We start from the raw sequence: 22,080 nt of genomic DNA on the forward strand, positions 1-22,080 counted from the left end.
CTAACAACACCCGGGTGATGACGGCATAAATGATTGGTCGTATTAGAGCACTCACATTAAACAAAGAAAAGTAAAGAAAAATTTGCTGCGTATGGCCATAAGTGCACAGTCAAGCATGTGCAACCTGGGTGTATGGTTACGCATGGTTACAAAAATCCACTGTACCCTGACCCTTGCCTATGCATACAAATTTAGGCTATATTCAGTACCTGCTCACTAAGATCTACTCTCCTGTGAAAACTCCAGCTATAATCTTGCCTGGCTATCACCAGACCAAGCTCAATCTTTTAAGATTGAACATTGGTCTGGGGAGGCTGCTCTGTATTTTCTACTGCACATGAGGCGTAATTAATGAGCATAATTCAAATGACTCTGTACGCAATTGGATAGTTCTTCAACTAATCAGACCACAAGAGACGTGATCAACGGCCATCGATCCATCGCTTCTCTATCCGTCATTGTGTTAAACCCGCTAAAAGTGCGCCAGGTGGAAAAGCCATTCTGTGATTGGTTCCCGCAAAAGTGTAACAGAAGCAGGATAAATTAATGTACAGGTTTCCAGCCTGATCTGAAGGGTGAAATCAAATTTCTGGCAGATCAGTCTAGCTATAATCACAAAAAGCTGCAAGTCAACTGCACACAGAATGACTTCTTTACATTGTGTTTACGCTTTGTTGGTTATAATGCGAGTGTGCAGAACTCTGAAACTTGTTGTGGTGGATGAGAACTACTGTGTTTTGAGCAGATTCGGACTAGATTAAACACTTCTTAAGTGGCCATTGTTCACTCGCTCAACAGAAATGTCTATGATTGGTTACAATGATCAACGCTTCAAAAAACATGTTGTAAATAGAAACCTTTGATCCTCTTTACAGAGTGCTTACACAGATATGAGCGTTTGAAAGCAGCCGCCTATCACTGGGTATAGCAAATAAGCCCGGTACTCAGTACCGCAGAAATCCTGCCATCAGCACATTTTGTTTAAATTTCAGTACCTACCGAAGTACAGGTACTTTTGAAAACACTAATGTTGGAAACCATGTCCATTAATGCTGAAATGTTTTTTATGGAAACGTTTTCAGGATTCATTAATGAATAGAAAGATTAAAAGAACCGCGTTTATTTAAAATGTTTTGTAACAGTGCCTTTACAGTCACTTTTGGTCAATTTAATGCATTCTTGCTGATTAATAGTATTAATTTCTTTACAAAAACGAACAAACCTGAAACTTATGAATGTAGTGCCAAATTAGTGTTTCATATAATTATTTAGGAACTGTTAGAATTGACATTATTTATGTGTAGTTTATATGGTATTGGCTGTAATTTTTATTGATGATCATTTTCCTTAGTAATCTGTCTCTGAAATTCAATACTTAAATTCCCCAAACCCAAGACAACAGGAGCCCCACCTTCTCCTTCCTCCATCTTTATGCTTCTCTTTGCTTAGCATTTCTCACTTTTTTTTGCTGTGCTCTCCTGTCATCTTTGGAAATAGTCATTAATTAGTAATTGAAGCTCTCCAGTCCTTGTATGGCTCTGCATTCAAAATCAGAGAAAAAGAATGAGCGAGAGAGAAAGAAAAGAAAGCCAAGGGCACAAGAAGAAGAGAAAGGGATGGAGGTGCATATAGGAAGAGAGGGAAGACAGATTACAGCAGAGGATAAAGATGAGGTAGAGAAAATTAAAGAAAGATAGAGATGGAGGGAAGAGACAACAGAGAAAATAAGCAGGAAGAAAGAGAAGAGGCTCTTGTAGTGTACAGCTCCCTGGTCTGGTGCAATCCCCTGGGGCCAATGGTTGAGCAGACATTAATCTCTCTGTTTAATGACCCTACAGCTGATCTAATGACTCCTGCATAGGAACCTGTGGCTGTAGGGAGCAGCTCTACACTAAGGGGCAGGGCTCACTGTCCTGCTATTATGAGCCCATGTGTCTGAGGGATGATAATATGGTGCTCACTGCTGGTGTAATGAATAATACAGGAAACTGTTCAAAAGACCAGCATGTTCTGGCCTCCTGGTTGTGGTCAGGTAAAGCTCCGAATTTCTCTTATTATAGCATGGAAATCATATATTTGCAATAATTTAAAGTTTATTTTGTATATGCGTAAATAGAGCTTTGTAATATAATTGTTTTTGCGATGCTGATGTGAATGATCGACGCATAAAAACTAAATTTTTGTAATATATTAATGTACTGTACATATATTGTAATTAATTGTAAGTTGCATGCATTAACGTTAATATCGACAGCCCTAATTTTTGTATATTATTGTGAATCACTCAAACAAATAATAATAATAATAATAATAATAATGTTTTTTATACAGAAATATTGGATTGGAAGAATGATAAATATAACTGTTATATATTAGATAAAAATCTATCAATAATAAGTAAAGGTTCGATTACTTGAACTTTTTTTGATAACTTGATTTAAAAAAAAAATCTGTTTCTAAAAATCAGTGCGAAACAAACACAGTCAGTGTCAGTTCAACAATACTCCTATCAAATTGCATGCATGTAGAGAGGCAGCATCATTTACGAGTTTATTTATTATAAATTACTCAATATTATTTTGCAGTTCAGGTTTAATTTGTTTTTTTAAGGGCTGGTTTAAGTGCAATTAATATATTTTGCAGTCCTTTGAGCACGTGTTTTTGTAAGTCAGCTATCTTCCTCTCTTTGTGTCTCGCTCTCCGTGGGCAGTGGTTAGACCATGAGATACAAGGTCATGGGGAACACTGGGGTCATGGGGAACACATGGGGTCATTGATAGAAACCAGGTGCCTCCTCCCCACAGTAGAAAAAGTGAACATGATGGTTTAGTTTAAAGGAGGAATGAAATGCCGTTGACACACAACTGCAGATTTTACGGCAGCTGTTTATATAAAAAAGTAAGACAGGTGATTTGCCGTTATCGAAAGTGGAAGTGACAGTGATGCCTTCATTGGTTTTTCATCATCTTAATGCCATCCTAATGGATGGCTGGCTCACAATCTGAGAAAACACGGGATGTATACCTATTGCTGTAATTTCATAATATTAAGCACCGTATAGTCTATTTGCATTTTTATAATAAAAGCAAGGGTTATAGTGTTTTTGCATAGTTAGAACTAGGAATATGTGATAAGCTGGTAGAAATTTGTCAATCAGTAGAGATTTTGGATTATTGTCTCTTGCAGTTACGGTCAGGTGGTGTTGCAGTGTTGTGCTGTCACAAAAGCCAAAAGCTTTTCATATGAATGTGGTTTAGAATTGGTGACATGTTTTATGAAATGTCAGTGGTATCATTAAAAGCCATATTTTAAAGGTGTGCACGTGTGTTATGTATATATATATATATATATATATATATATATATATATATATATATATATATATATATATATATATATATATATATATATATAGTTATTGTGAAATAAAATGACTTGTATCATTATAAAAGATTTATATCATTGCACATCCCTAGTTTGAATCAAGTTTTGGTCTGAGAAAGCTGAAATATGTTATTTTCTGCATCATTAGCATCATTAAACAGAATTGTACAAAAAATAATGATTTAAATGCTACTACTGTCTTCTGTTGATTAGACTAGAGGCATACTTATAGTTGTCTTTTGCATATTAAGAAGTAATCAAGAAATGGTAGATGTAAAAAGATGTAGTGTGACTTTTTTTTTTAGATGTTACATGAATGGGAGACTTTCATAGACTGAGGTTTCCGTTTCTTGCCATGAATGATTCTGTCAAGTGTGTGTACCTGTGAACAGGTGAAAAGTAGCTGGCCCTGTAAAAGATGCATGAGATAGCCAAAAACCACCTCATTTTCTCTCATTCTCAGCCTCTCTCTCTGCTTTGACAAAAGACAAGGTGTTTCATTGTTGCCAAGCTGTTAGTCAAATCAATGACATCCTTTAAAAGTGAATTATGCTACTTGCTGCCTTTTCAGGAGACATCAACGAATTATAGATTTGCCTTCTGGCCTGTTTCCAGTTCTTCAGCTGTGTTCAGTCTGCGCTTATTTCACTGCATGCAGACACACTCTGATTGAATGACCTTATGATTTGGCCCACAATGAATCTTCTAAAAATGATTGTGTGGGAATGTGGTAAAATAGTATATGTGGACCTGAGTGTTCAGTACTCTTACTGATAGCTGGTGGCTCGATCAAAGTAGCTACGAACTACAGTATCTTTTATTTAAACATTTATGCAAAGCATTTAAAATGCAATGGTATGTTGCACATAAGAACAAACACCCTCTTGTGATTGGTTAGTAAGATATGCTCAGCTTCTTTTTTTACCTGCAAATAATCAAGTGCATTTGTGTTGTCACCCAAACTAAATGTCTGATTTATAACACTGTGGCAATTATGTTGTCTCAGACGTCTGCGGTGTTGGGGGGAATCCTATCTGTGCTGTTTGTTACTGTTTTATCAAGTGGATTTGTTGTGTATCCATCTGCAGACCTGCAGGCAGGCAAGTGTGGGTGGGTGGTGTAATGCGCGCAGCCCCTGGGTGCTCATGGGAGCTGTGCTGCACAGAGACATGTTTGAAAGGAGCTTAAGAGCTGCCAGGTTTAAGCAGTGACTCCTAATGAGATTACTGAAGCATGGAGGCCACAGCCAAACGTGATCCAGAAACAAACCAGCGCTCAGATTTACAGCCCCGTTGGACACCGTACCTGCAAGTCTAGTCTGTGCAAGGCAAGATGGCGTTTGCTATAATCAGTGCTTCCGATTAATTAATAAAAAATAAAATAAAAATAAATAAAGTCAAATCTTTTGTCGCTTTAATAAAATTAACTAGAGTTTTTTTATTTATTTGCAGGACTATAAGTCTTTTTAAATTCAATTAATGGCCCAAGCTTTTAATTGATTTAAATTCAGCAGGAGATCTGCCTGGATTGGTTTAAATTTGAGTGATTAGATGCAACTTTGTTTGAAATGATCAAACATGTACATACCAAACATTTTAGATGCTTTAGACTTGAAATGGCCCAGTGCAGCTGGTGTGTTCCGAAAGGGTACGAACTGCAGGAAATAAAAATGTTCATCTTTTTTCTTGACTTGAAACTTCCAGAATTAATTTAGTATGGTACAAATATACAACCTCAGTTTGTTCTGGCACTCTTCTGGTCAGTTCAGAAATTGCAGCTATTGTATTAGTAAAGATTAGTGAATACTTGTGTAACAAAAAAAAAGTTCTAAGTCTGCTTTCTTTTTTTCCCTGTGTTCTGTCACTCGCTTCTGCAAATTGCAGACCGTCACATCAGATGTTTATAGACAGCAGCAGGCTGGTGACCGGGTCTCTGTGTGTTTGTCCTCTCCACAGGCGAGGACGACGGCGTGTGGGAGAGTGGTTTGTCCTACGAATGTCGGACTCTTCTCTTCAAGGCTATTCACAACCTGCTGGAGCGCTGTCTGATGAACCGCAGTTTCGTACGCATCGGAAAATGGTTCGTTAAACCCTACGAAAAGGATGAGAAGCCCATAAACAAGAGGTAAGAATAATACTATTTCTATTAAGATGTTGTTAGTCTTGCCGTTATTCATGTATGATCATGTTTTAAGGAGATAAATCACTCTTTTGTGCAAGGTCACAAAAATCACTACCATTTTTGCAATTTGCGTCATGCATTGTAGTCCTTACATTAGAAAAATTCTTGTTTATGAATCCCAGGTTACTAAACAGAGTAATATTAGGGGATCTAGACCCGGTGGGCTCCAACGAATCATATTTACTTCACAAAAATGGGAATATCATTGCTATCAATGCATGTTCACTCACCATTTGAGTAAGGATTTTAATACATACTTGCATGTGTATCCATCAGTAATTGCAAGGCTACTTGCACAATGCCATCCTCAGGCTGCAGTACACTCTTGTGTGTTTGTGTACATTAGCTTCTTGACGCGCTTCTTGCAGGCTCTGTCTCCAGCGCTGGATTTTTCCTTGTCAGCATCTGTGCTCTTTGATAAGAAACTGAGACGACGTGTGTAGAGGTGAAAAAAAAAAAAGAGCAGCTTGGCTTTTCTCTGCCCTCTGCCACAATTCTCTCCTCACAGCGACATTTATTTGCGCTCTTCTCTTATCGTGCTCAAGGTCATTTATACACCTTATTAGCACAGCCAGACAGCTTTCAAGTAGGTTCAAAATAGTGTTTTTTTTCCATACAGCAAATCACAGGAAAGGTTGATAGTCTACAAGCTCAAAGCAAGATATATATTTGAGGCATTGTTTAATACTGAAATTAATATTTGAATCCTAGAGTCCTTGAATTTTAAAAAAGATCAGAGCCTGTTGATTAAACATGTTTAAACGCACATTCCTTTGAGATCTGTTAAAGCTCTAACTGTGTGTCTGTGTTTTATAGCACTATCTGTCTGCAAATCACTGCAAAGTGACAGAAAAAAGGAACAACTGCATTTCCTTCTTCAACTCACCCTATTTCACTCATGCAGACACTTTCCTTCCCTCCTTCCCTCTTTCTAGTAGTTTTCTTTATATGGCATGCTGAAGATTCAGCAGTGGGATAGATTCACTATGTCTAATTTTTTATTGCTGCTAGCATTTGAACCAAATGACCACCATAGCTTGACATGTTAAACACGGCCTACATACTTAATTATTAATTAAATACTCGCATATTTGCTATATTCTTTGTCCCTTTCTCTTATCATAAAACGTATAGACTTCATCCATTAGATGTTAGAACCAAGGGTATGGTGGAGCTTGTAATAGCTTAAATGCTTCTTTTTTACATTACATTGTTCAAAAGATTTTTAAAATGTTTTTGAAAAGTCTTTAATGCTCACCCAGGCTGCATTTATTTGTTCAGAAATACAGTTAAAACAGTGACATCGTGAAAAAAATAAAAATTATATATTTCTTTTAATCAATTTCATGTATTCATGTTTAATAAAATTATTAATTTCTTCATACTAATTAACATTGTGGCCCCAGACTTTTGAATTGTTGTGTATGTACATTCCAAGATAGACCTTAATGTCAAAGCAGTGCATTAATGTCAAAGCAACCTTAATGTCAAAGCATTGCATGATATATCGAGAGTTTCTGTTGAGTCCAACCACTGGTCTGTGGTCAGCTTTACTTCATAACACCTAATGTCTTATATTGGCTAAATCTGATTCTTCACTTCCTCATCAAGAGCCAAAACGTGTGTTAAAATATCTTAAGCGTGTAAGCGCTCGTCTTGTATGAGTTTTCAGTCCTTGCGTCACTGCGACAAGATAATATGAACTGAAGGGATCTGATTCTCAATCTGTAATCATTAAGCCTTTTAAATAACAGACTCTGAGGCAAAGGGATGGGGAACACTGTTTAGTTATGGGCTGGATGGTGATTAGCATTTCTGCCTACTACACTGATTCCCAAAGTTTTCTTGTGTTTCTCTTAGTACTGAATCCCTTAGTTAGTGGTTGTCTGTTCAAGTCTTAAGCATGTGTATTTTTTGGCAAGCAGGTGTTTAATTTTGTCCCTGAAGAGCCACCGTAGCATGAACACACGTCTCTTAGGGGATATCACCTGTCACAAATATGGCTGTGGGTTCTTGCAGGCTATAAAATCTCAAAACAAATCTGATTCCTCACAGGCCTCCATTCATGATTCATATGTGTAGAAAGTTGTTTCATCCAATCTAATGATTGTCTTCAGTTCTGAAAAGATTGGCATAGTGACTATAAAAGCTTTTTGATATATATATCTATATCTATCTATCTATCTATCTATCTATCTATCTATCTATCTATCTATCTATCTATCTATCTATCTATCTATCTATCTATCTATCTATCTATCTATCTATCTATCTATCTATCTATCTATCTATCTATCTATCTATCTATCTATCTATCTATCTATCTATCTATCTATCTATCTATCTATCTATATAGTACAATGACTTCATTTTATAATGTTACAAATGATTTTTTTCCAAATAAATTCCTTTCGAACTTTCTATTCATCAAAGAATCCTGAAAGATGTATATCACCGTTTCGACAAAAAGTATTAACCAGCACACAAGTTCTTATTATCACAACTTGAGCAGAAAATCAGATTATTAGAATAATTTCTGAAGGGTCATGTGACATTAAGTCTAGGTATGGGTAAAGAAACCCAGTACTAAATGAGCCTTAGGGTTCAATTACGAAAGACCATAGTAGTATAAATATGCCAACATAATCAGTTTTGGAGATTTTCAGAAAAACATTTCTTGCTGTATAAACATTGTCTTGCAAAATTTCTCTCACCAACCATTTCTAAATTGCCATGATATTAAGACATTTGTCAAATGCATTTTCGCTTTTCACAATATCCAGAGGAGAGCTCTCTCTCGCATCGGAGTCTGTGCCTCTCGCACGCTACAGTGCACACAACACGAAAGGCCCTGCTTAATTAGTGACAATGGCGGAGAGAACTTAACTTACAAAAGTGTGGTTACACTTCACTAGAGTCGAAGCATTGCAGACAATGCTCATTGCTCAACAAGACATTTGCTTGTAAGTGCAGAAAGATGAGCAATCTGTTCAGACATCTCTAAAAAGTGCATCAACCCAAAGAACCGATGAGAATACTGTTGAGGTACCGGAACGGTAAGCAGTATGACACCCATCCCCACTGAAAACTGGAGTTATGGCAACTTTGCCATCAAGGGAATTAATTGCATTTTTTTAAATAATAATAATATTTTGTTATTTTAAGTTGTAATAATATTTCACAATATTACTGTTTTTACTGCACTTAAATAATATTATGCAATATTTTGCATTTAAAAAAAGCTAACCTCTGTGCACAGTTAAGATTAGGTGTGTTTAAGGAGTGGATCTATGCTCACAGCACACATATATACTTGTGTTCTCTTTTGAGGGATTACCTCAGTAAACCTGTTAGACTTCAGGCCTGTGTTGTCCCCACCTTTGCTTATCCTGACGCCCGCCCTCTAGATCCTTCCGCACAGAAAACACAGACAGCCTCTGCAGCGCCGCTAGCTTCCTCTCCCTCTCTCTCTCTCTCTCTCTCTCTCTCTCTTTCTCTCTCTCTCCCCACAGGATTTTTTAAAAAGAATTCCAGCATGTGAATAGACCCAAACCCTTCCTGTTCTGTTCTTTTTTGTCTTGTGTATAAGCAAAAGTGTCTTGTGGTTTCTCTATAATTAGAGGATCTGTGTGGAGGGAATCTCGGAAGCTAGGCTCCCAGGAATGCCAGAGCACTTGTTTTATTTTATCAGTTGGTTTTATTTTATTTTATTTTATTTGTTTTGAAATGGTTAACACACTCCAGCCATATATAGCTGTGTGTAGTTTGAGTGTGTGTGTGTGTTTTTGTAACAGTGCTCAGTCACTAGGCAGTTCTCCCATTGGCTGGCTGTGTTGTCACACAGCGCTGCTCTGTAACCAAACCCGATGTGTTTTAGCTGCTTACATCATCCTTCATACAGGTCAGAGCTGTGATCGTGCGCACTCTCTTTCTCTCTCTCATGGTGGGTGTGAGCAGCAGATCTGTTACCATGGCTAATCCACGGATCCAGTTTGTTCTTTTATGGGCAGTGCTCGCAGGGGAGCTGGGTGATGCGTGAGCCAGAGCAGAACATGATGCATTCTCTGCACGTCACCGCACGTTACTCAACAATTATTGTGGCGTAATGTCGCAGTCATACTGTAAAGGGTATTAAAGATGCATCAGTGATTTTTATTTTTTCTGTTTGCTTAGCAATTGCAAGGCAACGGAGGAGACAAGCTGCGGCTGCAGTGCTGAATATATCCATCACGATACCTACTTGCATGAAACTGCACGCATTTCTGAACATCTGTACACACCCACAGAAGTCACGCGTAATAAAATCATGTGCTTGCATAGGCACACAATAATTTGCATGCAGAAATGCATGCACGGTCTCCCTTGAGATACACATCTATGACAAACTACATGGGATGTTTTATATGGGTTTGCACACAACTGTCACAAATGCATTAACACACCAGCAGATGCAGCAACGGGATTCCACAGAGAGCGAAGCGGCATGTGATCTGGTGTGTTTATCTATTATGAATGAACTTGCTTTAGCTATACTGCTAAAAGGATGAATTTCTACACACCAGGTCCCTTGTTTCTTTGTCTCGGCAAAGATCACCAAACCTACACAGAATCTTTCTGCACAATTGGAGCATCTGTCATTCGCAAAGTTTAATAAAGCCAGTCCCTTAATACATGTGTCTTTATATATTAGTGGTGACTGGTGACAGAATTTCTTTTGTATTATGATCCAAATCAAACAGATTATCAGAAATTAAATAATTTAAGTCAGGACTTGGATGAAGAGAAAAAATCAGAATACGAGCTTGCTGTTGATTTAAAAAAAGGGGCAGGGTTTATCTGAACTCAAGTTTATCTTCCATGAAAAAATCTGTCATTTATAATATATTTATAATATAAAATGAAAAAAGATCATTAGGATGCATTTAAAAAATTTCCATTTCTCGCTGACTTTAAAGGGGTACTTCAGAGCTGGGATGATGAATCTGGATTTAAACTGGGTCATTAATGTAGTAGAAATGTGAAATAATAAAGATTTGGAACAATTTAATTATTTTGTCTACCAGTCAGAGTTTAGTGCTCAGTTGAACACATCTTACTACGTAATTTTTTTGGGGGGGGAAATCAGCAGAATTATGTTCAGAGAAAAAATAATCTGCAGACTCTGTCTGGGCCTTTTTATGTTATTTTGATTTGGATGAGAGCGGAACTGTAGTTCCCATGTGTGCGCACACATTTTGTCCTTGTATCATTTTCATGTTCAAGTTCAAAGGCATGTCAAGACTACATCATTATATCATCCAATAACCATTTTTCTACCCTTCACTCCTGGACAGCTTTAGATAAACACACTGTAGTAAATCTGGACCATTCAGGATGGATCCAGAAGATTGCTGTAAATTTAGAAGCCTCTTCTCTGCTGCTTTCCGAGCTCCGTTCCATGAGACGGATGTGAGATTCCTGACATTCCTGAACTCCTACTCTTTGACTTCCCAGTCCTGTTTTCCACTCACACACTTACTGACATGACACACTGGTCATAGATAGCAATGGGGAAATTTCAACTCTCTCAATTTTTAGCCCGTGTTTTCTCACCTCTTCATTCTTATCTATCCCGTCTTCCTCTCCTCAGATGCTCACTGCACTTTGGCCTTGACCCCATAGGATGACTACAGAAACTCCTATCTTTGCTTTAAGGAGTGTGCGTGGAGTGTCTGCAGTGAATCGATTTACAATCCGTGGAGATGTTCCAGGGTCCCTGGTCTGGCACCTGTCCCTATTTTCGAAAAGCATGTTGATTAAAAAAAAGTCCCTTTTCCCTGTAATATTTAATTTTGAGGGTGAAATCTATGGGCGGTATATAACGAGGAAGTCAGGGTGTAATGTCGCACGTTAGAGGGGTTTGTTGGCTCGAGGAGCATTATAGAGGAGATCTACATCCGCTTGCATGCAAAAATGTACAGATAAAATGTGCACCTGTACATTTTGCTGTTTTAAAATCATAAATGTGTAAACAAAAGTCTTGATTTTCGTATATCTTATAAATTACTTGATTCACTTCACAAATCCAGATACAGTTTCTGGAGAGCACTGCTATTAATTGTTTTCTATTTATTCATTTTATAACACATTTTGCATCAACGCGTAATTCAAAACCCATCCCTGTGTGGCTGTTGTGATAATCTTTGTCAAGATTGAGAGTCTCTGTGGCTTGGAGCCAATCAGGTCCTCTTTTACTTAGAACATTGGCTTTGTATTTAGTGAAAGCCTGTTACATAACATCAATAAACATTTAATTAACATAAGTGACTGTTGACTAACGTTTTGTTTGAGAAATGTCTAGCCGGCTTTATTCAGCTGTTATGACGAAGCGTGCAGAATATGAGCTCTAGTCATCTAATCTAGTGGCTTTTTAAGTTCTGTTATTGACTCGGAGCGCTTTGTTTAAAGGCCACGCTTTATGAATGAGTGAGAAGTTGTCCTTCTCTCTGTGTGTGTGTGTGTGTTAAGGCTTTATTTGGAGGATCTTTTGATAGATGCAGCAGAGCGTGCATGTTTGTGTGTTAACTGCCATTGCTCTGTGGTCGACTGCTTTAATCTGAAGGTATTTCAGAGCGTCTCAGTTCTCTATTTGTGGTAAACGCACTGTTGTTAGTACACTTATGCACTTCAGTTCAGTGGCTGATGTCTTCCAGGGGTTTGTTTTGGAGAGAGGCTTTGTAACGGCATGTTCCTTCAGTTGATCACCTGATCTTGTACTGCTATTGGTCAGGTGATGGAAGATAGACAGTTTGTCATGTGGTTTAGACGCACGTGACATGTTAGAGGGATAGTTCATCCAAAAATAAAAATGATACATCATCTGTTATTTTGCATTAAAACTCTAGTATTATGTTTGTATTATTTGTATAACATTATAGTGATTGTTTATATTTTCAGCTTATTTCATTTGTTTAATACTTGTACACTATTCATTTTAATTTTAGTTTTAATTGGAGTACCAAAATAACTATTCAGTTATTTGCCAAAGCAACATTTAATCTAATACGCAACTATTTCATCTAATATTTCTATTTTATTTTAGCGTTATTTTAATTAAGATTTTTTTTTAAAGATTTATCAAGTGGCTCTTTGAACATTCTGCATGATAAGACGTTAAATATGAATTATGTTGAGACCGACTTGGCCACAGGCACCACCTGTTTGTCTGTGCCTGGGTGTGCTGCATGTGTAAAGTCGTTGAATTGAGATGTGAAGTGTGTTTGTGGGTTTTGTAGTAGGAGTTTGCTACGCCCTGACCAGGGCCACTGCTTTCAGGAAGTCAGTAACAGCCCAACACTACAACTGTGGAATGTTACCTCTCTTTTTCTTTTCCTTTCTCATGCAGTTTTTCTCACCACAAGCTGTTCTTGCTTTTTCAATCTTTTCAACTTTTTCATTCTGCTCATTTTCCCCTCTAAACCTCACTGGGTTACCTGTTTGGGACCTCTTTTCTTCCTTTCTTGCTTTTTAGATGGAAATCCGTAGCCATCATAATTGGCTAGTATGGGTGCAATGGTTCAAATTGCACTGACCCTAATAGATTTAAAAGTTGAACTGACCCTAAACATTTGAACTTCAAGTATTTTTATTTAGTAGTTTTTTTTTCTTTGCATATTTGTGACAAAAAGCACAGCCACTTGCAGAATCATATTAAGTATAAATACAAAGTCAATGAGAACGGGAAATGGTATTAATATTAGTTAAACCTAATAATTAGCTGCCAAGGACTGAGTGATAAGTTGTCTGAAGATGCAGAAGTCCCAATAGGTTTCGCTCTGTTTTTGTCCAAGGACATTTATTTTTATTTTTATTTGTTGAGTGTTGATTTTGGACTGGTGTGAACTCTGACTGGAACAGTGGTTACAGGTCATGTTTTTGTTTTGGGGCTGGTCAGTGATGCACACACTGATCGCTCTGTCTGCCGCTGAATAGAGAACTTCAGGAGCATGATGTTATTGAGCACACTGTGTGTAGACCATGTGATTAAATCTGATGGTGCAGCAGTATTGAGCTCGCTCAGAGAGCCTCCTTTTGTGTGCATTGTTGTAGTGAACGTTTAAGACCTGTGTGCGGCTAATATAATGTCAGATCGCAGTTGTGCTAATATCTCTACAGGGGGCAGTCTGCTGTAAAACATCCTTCCCTAGCAAGACTGAGAGCTGTTGTAGTGCTTGGGGTCAGTGTGGCATGTTTGCTCAGTTTAGGCTTGACGTAGTTGCAAAACAGCGTCTCTCTGTGGGTTAGTGGCTGACACTCTTCTATGGTTCTCACTCTAAATGCAGATGTTTGGCTGGTCTCCATATTGATGGAATGATGCCTGTACTGTGGTACTTTTTGAACAGACTTTTTTTGGATTAATGACCACAGTTATAAAGCTGCTCTCAGTAACACTGTATGTGACAACAGCTGGACCAGAGACACATCCATAAACACTTTCTTATATATACAGAAGAAGTGTTGTGGAACTAAACCCAGGTGCACACTGTACGATTTTAAATAGTCCTTTGCGACTGTTGCTTGTCAGACTGTACGAACATGATCCCCGCTGTAAGCCATGTCACGCTGTAGGATCTCAGTCGTCATTAATGTCAGAATGTTCGGCAGTCAAGAAGCATTAAAAAATGGACACGCACAAAAAGACTCGTCTGGGGTTTTACATCATCAATCCATGACATGTATTTACATGCAGGAAAGAAATATTTAGCATTCATTTAAGGGAAAAAATTAAGATGTGTGCATGGAGCAAGTTTGTTGTTGTCTCACTAATTGCGTCACTGTGTTCTGCACTAGTATTGGTGTTTGATTTGATGATTGACCAAGGAGAAGCTACACTGTAGGACTGCACCTCAAAACTTCGAGCAGCTGCATATCTCTTCATCATGCCAGCGCACAAACTACCTAAAGTAAAGTCATAGGTTCATAAACATACAATCATATTCATTAAAAGCAAAGTAACTGAATGATCTTACCAGTGCCGTTGCCGCGCTGTCTCCTATTGCAGTCATTAATTTTGAAATTAGCTGATGATCAATAAAATGCAGCTCTCGTATATGTTGTTTTTGGTGACGTGACCTCCATTAAATCTGCATATAGTGCGAGAATTGAAGATCGGATTTAGGTCCGTTTTGCAGAGAGACATTTATGAGCCCAAGTGTAAATAAAATAGTTTTGATAAATCAGATAGCTTTTATTTACACACAGCATGTCGTGCTTACCAGGTTGTTCATAAAAGCTGAAATGTGTCCGGATGTAAGCTTTTAAAGTATTTGGAGCTTTTTAATTACTCTCACCTCACGCCTCTCGCCTCCCTCGGCCATTGGATGCTACCGCGACATGACAAATGTAAAAAAATAATCAGTACATTTTAATCGGTTGTGGCCTATTACTGAACCTAAAATTAATTTAAAACTGATTACTTAGATAAGTAAAAGCATTCCTCTTTTGAAAAAAAAATAATTTGAGGTGTTGTTCATGTTTGTCCCACAAACTTTGTGTGAGATGGCAATCAAAGTTTAATATTACAGCCTATCTGATAAATTATTTTTAAGGCTGATATCGATACAAATATTTGATGATTTAAAAATCCGATATTTTGGTATATAAAAAACTAAACAGAAACGCGTTAAAAAAACTTAAAACATATTTCTCTTACATTAGTTATTTGTAGTTATTCATGATCCCTCAGCCTCTCTAAAATAATGTGATAATGCAGTTTAAAAATTGTCACAACAGAACAGAGGAACATAAAAATATATTAAGGTTCTGAGCTACCTTATAATTACAATGCTTATCCCTTTAAATGGACTCTTAATTCTGTCAATCAAGCTACAACAAACTATTTTCAATCATCATTTTCTGCCTGCCTTCTAAAATCTACTACTTAGTGATGCAGTAAATCCATTATGTTACTTGTTAATGCTGCGTCTGAACAAAGTCAGCAACATGCACTTGTTCAATCCTCACGTCCCTAACTTACGATTTACAGTGCAGGGACTAAAACTACAAATATACTTATTATAAATACAGTAATCAGTACTTTATTTAGGCAGAATAAGTTTGTTGTGATTTTCCAAGTGCATGTTAGTGTAATGTTAGCAGTCTTCCACTGATAACTATGGCATTAGCTAGCTTTGTGGTTATCTACGATGAACCATAATTTAGAAATGGACAACAACATACTGCAAAATATTGTAAAACATACTTTTTTAAAATAATGGCTAGGGGAGGGATGATGCGTCTTACGATGTCAAACTGTCATGCTGTTAAAGAAATACATCTTATTCAGTTACATTGTCCAAGTTAAACTGACAGTCAGTCAACTATATTGTAAAAACCTAACGTAATTACTAGCTAATTCGTTTCACTCTTGGCTTACATGTAGCAGAAAAACTGGACTTGGCAGTCACAAATTTTGAGTTAACAAAACTGATGGGGATGTTCTTTTAATTGTTATTTAAGCATTGTATGTCTCGTGACATTTGCCAACTTAATATGCACTTTACAGATGATATCAATGTTTGCGGTGCACAGCATGGCTCTGGCTTGATCAGCTGGTGTTGCTAACATGTTACATTGTAGAGTTCCCTATGGAAAATGCGTAATATCAACCCGATAATATCGGCCCGCTGACATATATCGGTCGGGCTCTATTTAATACTTAAGTTTGGGCTTGTTCAGATCTCTAACCCTAAGTATGAGCAGTAGCAATGACAACAATTGTCGTAGCAAGCATAATAAATTCATGCAGGAACTTTATTTTACAAATGTTTCCTTTTAAAAGATAATGCAATGGCATTTCATGGAAATACAAGAGGGTTTTTCTGGTTAAGCAATTTTGCCAATGGACTACTTTTGCTTTAAGATGCTTTAATGCCTGTGATGATTCCAGATCAGCAGAGCAACTCTAATGCGCCGTGGAACGAAGGGTTTTAAGCACATATTAGGAAGCTAGCGTAGTTTGGACTGATTTTCACAGAGCTCAGGCTTTACAGAGCTCAGAGTGTGACTAATGTAGAAGAAGTGTTATTGTCCTTTTACATATATTAAAGAGCTTCATGCATATTCATGAGGAGAAGGGTCAAACACAGTGTAATCCTTGAGGTCAAAGAGCAGATGCTTGCATCTCAATGATGTGTGATGTTTCTCACGTGTTTGAAATCTTGACAATACTGTTTTTAGTTACAAATGAATCAGATTTCTTTCTTAGGCATGCAATGATCACATCAGATGGCCATTTTATGATTCACAAGATTTCATGACACTGATTATATGACTCATTCTGTAAATATATTAGAAAGCCAATCCGATGATATGTCTTTAGTGGTTGGGTCTTTATGATTCATTTTTTTTTTTTTCTTTCTTTTTGAAGGACAAATGTTGCTGCTTAACTTAAACACCTGTCTCCCTCTCTCTTTCTCAGAGAACACCTGTCTTGCTCCTTCACGTTCTTCCTGCATGGAGACAGTAATGTGTGCACCAGCGTGGAGATCAACCAGCACCAGCCCGTATACCACCTGAGCGAGGAGCACCTGACACTGGCCCAGCAGGCTTCCAGCCCATTCCAAGGTGATAGAACACTCTTTACTTGATATGCCTTTTAAACACACACACACACACACACACACACACACACACACACACACACACACACACACACACACACACACACACACACACACTCCTTTTGTTTCTCCTCTCACTTTTACTCTTTCCAGCATTTCCTTTCTTATCAAAGAAGAGATGAGGTTCTTAATTGCTTAGGCCCAGTGGCATCCTGTCTGCCCCTCCTTATCTCGAAAAAATAATTAAAATACACAAATGGTTAAAGACATTTGTCTCTTTTAGGTATTGGGGAAAAGTGAAGTGTTCTTCATTACTGGTAACATGGTCAGTGTTTGATGTCCTGATGGTGACTTCTGAACATCCTTAAATCTTGAAATGCTCCAACTGAAAAAAAAACCCTGTATGATTTGATGTATTTTTTTTTTAGTGGTACTTCCAAAAAGCTGTTAGTGATGGTTTAAGGAAGTCAATTAGCAATTTATGATCATGTGTCCCTGTGTGGGAAATCCTCACACTTTAGATGTAGGTCTATTTAAAGGTACTGCATGTAAATTTTACTGCTATAGGTCCCTTATTCAAACCAAAGAGGTAGCGTGATGGTGCTGCGAATGAGCATGGAAACATGGGAATTGTAGTCTTCACCTCCTAAGCCAATGGAAAGCAATTTGACAGGGCTCTGGCAGAAATCATGTTCATGGATGAGCTAATGTATTAAAGTGTTATTATCGTTACTGTGGTATGAAGCAGGGCAGGTAGATAGCCTGGAGCATTATATATTGCCGTTTTTATTATGCTTATGTCGCAGTCGGCCACTTCTTTTGTTTTGTTGTTTGTGTATATTTTACAATTAAAGTTGCGTGAAACTTCCGCCTCCTCCTTCCCTGAACTGTGTTACAGTTACGTTTGATCACTCAAATTCACATTATTTTAATTCAAGTGCTTAATGTCTACTCAAACAGGTCAGGTTATTTGTTAAATTGTGGGATAACACAGCGCTGTTTTACTTGGTCGAAACAATCATAATAAAAATACATCTGAGTGTTTTGAAAGTTATTTAGCGTAACTTCGCTTTGTGGCTGTGCTGTGGAAAAATTCCAATAGTAATATAATAATGTAATAGTCTAAACTTGAGCTTACGTCTCGTTGTTTGAGGTAGGAGAGCCCGAGGATGTTTTCTTTTCAGATCTGTTGTGCTGCTGTGGTTTGTCATTTCAGTTTTACAGAGCGTGCACCATTTTATTCTGTCTGCGTTTAAAACATTTTCACAGTTTAGATTTGTTTTTCTTTTTTGTAATGGCGGCTGATTGTCAGCATGCCCTGGAGTCGGCGCCACCATCATTGGTGATGAACATAAACAGCGATGGATCTACACATTCCACACAAATCGACTAATTACCGTATTTTCCGGACTATAAGTCGCTCCGGAGTATAAGTCGCATCAGTCAAAAAATGCGTCATGACGCGGAAAAAACATATATAAGTCGCACTGGACTATAAGTCGCATTAGGGCAGAGCTGGAGCCGCGCGCATGCGAGCACGCGAGCACCCGCGCGCGCATGCGAGCACCTGCTCGCGTGCACTCGCTCGTGCCCGCTTCACTGCATAACCCGAGCAGAAGAAAGAAAGTTTGAAGTGAGTGAGAAACTTGTAAGGGACTGGCGAAAAGCAGAGGTTGCTTTAACTGTGATGAAGAAGAAAAAGAAATCTACTTGCGTACTGTAAGCAAGATGGCCAGAGCTGAAGGAACGAGTCCACAGACGCTTGAACTCTCTGCCGGGAGAGGCTCAGCCGCGCGAGACGAACGCTGTGAGACTCGTTCTCCGCTGCATATTTTACAACATGCTGTTTGTGTTTTGCAGAATAAGATTTTCTTTATGGGGGCATTTTGTTTGTGTTCAGTCTTTCTAAGTTGTTGTCTATAAGTAAATATTTGGCTACAGGAGCAGCATAGAGCGCATTCTCGCGGCTATATGTTTATTCTTGTCAGTCAGTATGAATTAAATTTGATATATAAGTCTCACCTGACTATAAGTCGCAGGACCAGCCAAACTATGAAAAAAAGTGCGACTTATAGTCCGGAAAATACGGTACATTGATTACTTCGCCGTTGCTTACCCGTCTAGCAAAACACTTAATATATTAAAGCATCTTTGCTGTTTTTACTGTTTTTACAGGAGTAAATCAGAAATCGAGGTTAAAAGCCTTTTCACACTGATTGCAATTAAGTGACGGGAATGTACGCTCTTGGTGCTCTTCAATTGAAACAATAGATCCCAATGGAGCTGTTCAAGTTTATTTTTTTGACCAGTGTGCCGCTTTTTTCTCCTGTCGCTCAGAGGTGATGTGGTTGCACAAAAGTGTGAAAGTGGTGGTGCTGTTTTAAAAACCTGTGTAAACAGTAGATCACAGTCGAGAAATATTCAAGCACTTAATGAGGGTTTCTGTGTAGTACCAAGCTTTGTTTATCATAATTTAATGTTGTCTGTTGTGCTGTGGACAAGATTAATGCCATATGGGAAAATATTTATAAAATAACCTACGAGATGCATACAAAATGTATTCTCGGTCAGTGGCACTTACGGTGCAGGTGGGAATTAGCTGAAGGCAATAAATCGGTGTGCATTTAGTGTGAAAGTTTCTGCGTTTTTATTAATTATATCATATGTTCAGTGTGAAAGGGCCTTAACACAGATATGACGTCACTGATGGGCAATGCAATGAAACAGGCTTTTACACAATTAAAATTTAGTTGAAAACATTTGGGAAATGTAAATACGCAAGTCAACAAAATGTAAAACATTGTTCTAACCAAAAAATCTTACACACAGTGCCTTTAAAGTTACCAAGAAATAAAAAATCTGAATTCTCATAAATTGTTATAAATGATTTATCTGTGCAAATCGTTAAAAAAATAATAATTTGCCTTTTAAAATCTTAAGTCTAAAACCTTAACTTCCCTTGACACTTCGCAGTGACATCTGTCTGCACCGCTGCAATGTCTGGGCAGAATAGCCTCACTTCCAGCAACCTGTCACTCACATGAGATTTGCAGCATTTAGCAAATGATAATGATCTAACCATCCAATGAATTCTCTGTGGACCAAATCAAGTCCTCCCCCTACATTATTTTTCTTGTTTGAGAAGCCTGTTCACTTGGATATACATCACAAGGGGGAAGAAAAAACTATTGACGACTTTTAAGACCTCAACTGGATTTGTAAAGCCCTCAGTTGCTCTTATGTACCTAAGGACTATCAATTGGAAGTATTGCTTGTGCCGCTCACTTTTGAATGGATTTCAATCATCCAGTATTGCATATTTTAGCTTGGCTGGAACACTGCAATGACCAATCGGCATCCAGAACTTTACCATGCACTGCGTCCATGCAATGGATCACATCTGGTGTTGTTTTGCATAATTGAGATAGTTTGTGATTTATTAAAGTTTTAAAACATAATTCATCCTTTTGATGGGAAATAACCTTTGCAGTGAATCAGGAATGTGTGATGTGTCAATTGGAACCAGCTGACCTTTTTCTCACTCGCCCGCTCTCCCTCGATCTCCTTTGGTCTGCTGCTCACCGCTTCTGACAGTCTCGGATTAGTGAGCATGCGAGTGTTGCGACTATGACCTCATAAAGAGCAGTGAGAGGGGTGTAATGAACTCATAGCTCACTTAACTGAGCTGGAGAGAGAGAGAGATTGGTAGTGTACAGATTGGTTGACAGAATAAATGTGAGGTGAACAGTGTGATATTGGAATACATTTGTTTGCCTATTTATCTGAAAATTGCTTTATATCTGTGTGATGCCCCCAATCAAATCCGGACAAGAGCAGCAGATCTCTCTCTAATGATGGCAGACTTTCGGAGACCTCTTTAGTGGATTCAATGCTTTGAGCTCCCCTGCAATGCAAATTGTGACCTTCCGCCCTGCCACCTGCCCGAAGAGCTCAACGCCGGGCTTCCTTTCTGTAAATATTTTGTGTATCTCAGCTGAGTCTTTTCTGATGCGCTACGACGAGCCGGAGGTCCAGAGGCCAAACAAATTCCGGCCCCGTCACCTTGGCTCAATCAGGGAGCTGTCGGATATTAAAAGAGCCATATTTGCCTGGAGAGACATTCTGTGAACGAGCCATGTTTGTTTTGTTGGCCTGGTCAGCTTGGTTTTCTTGAAATAATGCATTTTGGAAGCTTTTGTCTTAAAGCCAGTGTTGATGAAGGATAATGATCTCTGTTAGTGCGTGCAGGTTTAAGCCACTGAAACCCATTAAAGATGAATCGTGCCACCTTTCCATTTGTATAGCCCCCCTCCCCATTCCCTCTTCTCATACCTCTTCCGGATGGACGGAGGTGTCCTCTGTCATTGCGGCTTTTATGGATTTGTGTGATGAAGGCCATGGAATGAGCCGGCTAATGGAAGGACACAGGATGGATTCACCCCCTCCCTCCTTTCTCCCTGGAAGCTCCTTCCTCCTCCTAACCCCTAATATAAGGATCATTATATCAAGTACAATATGAGATTTCCTTGGGAAAATGTGTAACTACCTACCTCTGTGTTTAGTTAGGCATTAAAACATCATGAAACAGGGCTGCTCTTGAGAAACTGAAGTGTTTTAGTAAGATACCAATAGGATGAAAACTGATGCTGTTGCGTCCATATTTGTGCTTCACCCTGTCTTGCTCTCTCTCCTTGTCTTTTTCTTTCATCCTGTTTCTGTCTCTCTCCCTCTGAGTGACCTGTTTATTTAAGTTGGTTTATGGGCTTTGAATGAGTGCTGCTTGGCAGTAACTGCAGGCTGTGTTGATATGAAAGGGTTTCGGAAAGTGTCTGAGAGAAAGGAGGAAGGAAAGAGACCCGGCTGCAGTGGAGGAGTCATTTAAGACCACAGTTAATGAGGAACAGAAGTTGAGAGA

The 22,080-nt window shown here is 38.3% G+C and overlaps 1 protein-coding gene across 1 annotated transcript in view; it reads left to right on the top strand.

The window, feature by feature from the left end:
• Positions 1–22,080, top strand: part of med13a (mediator complex subunit 13a) — a 92,213-nt gene that overhangs the window by 25,045 nt on the left and 45,088 nt on the right. Inside the window, exons 3-4 of the mRNA XM_067433945.1 lie at positions 5,340–5,508; positions 17,024–17,169. Coding sequence (XP_067290046.1) covers positions 5,340–5,508; positions 17,024–17,169 — 315 coding nt within the window. The remainder of the gene's footprint in view (positions 1–5,339; positions 5,509–17,023; positions 17,170–22,080) is intronic.

The sequence above is a fragment of the Pseudorasbora parva genome, chromosome 23 (assembly GCF_024679245.1).
Source record: "Pseudorasbora parva isolate DD20220531a chromosome 23, ASM2467924v1, whole genome shotgun sequence".
Lineage (NCBI taxonomy): Eukaryota > Metazoa > Chordata > Actinopteri > Cypriniformes > Gobionidae > Pseudorasbora > Pseudorasbora parva.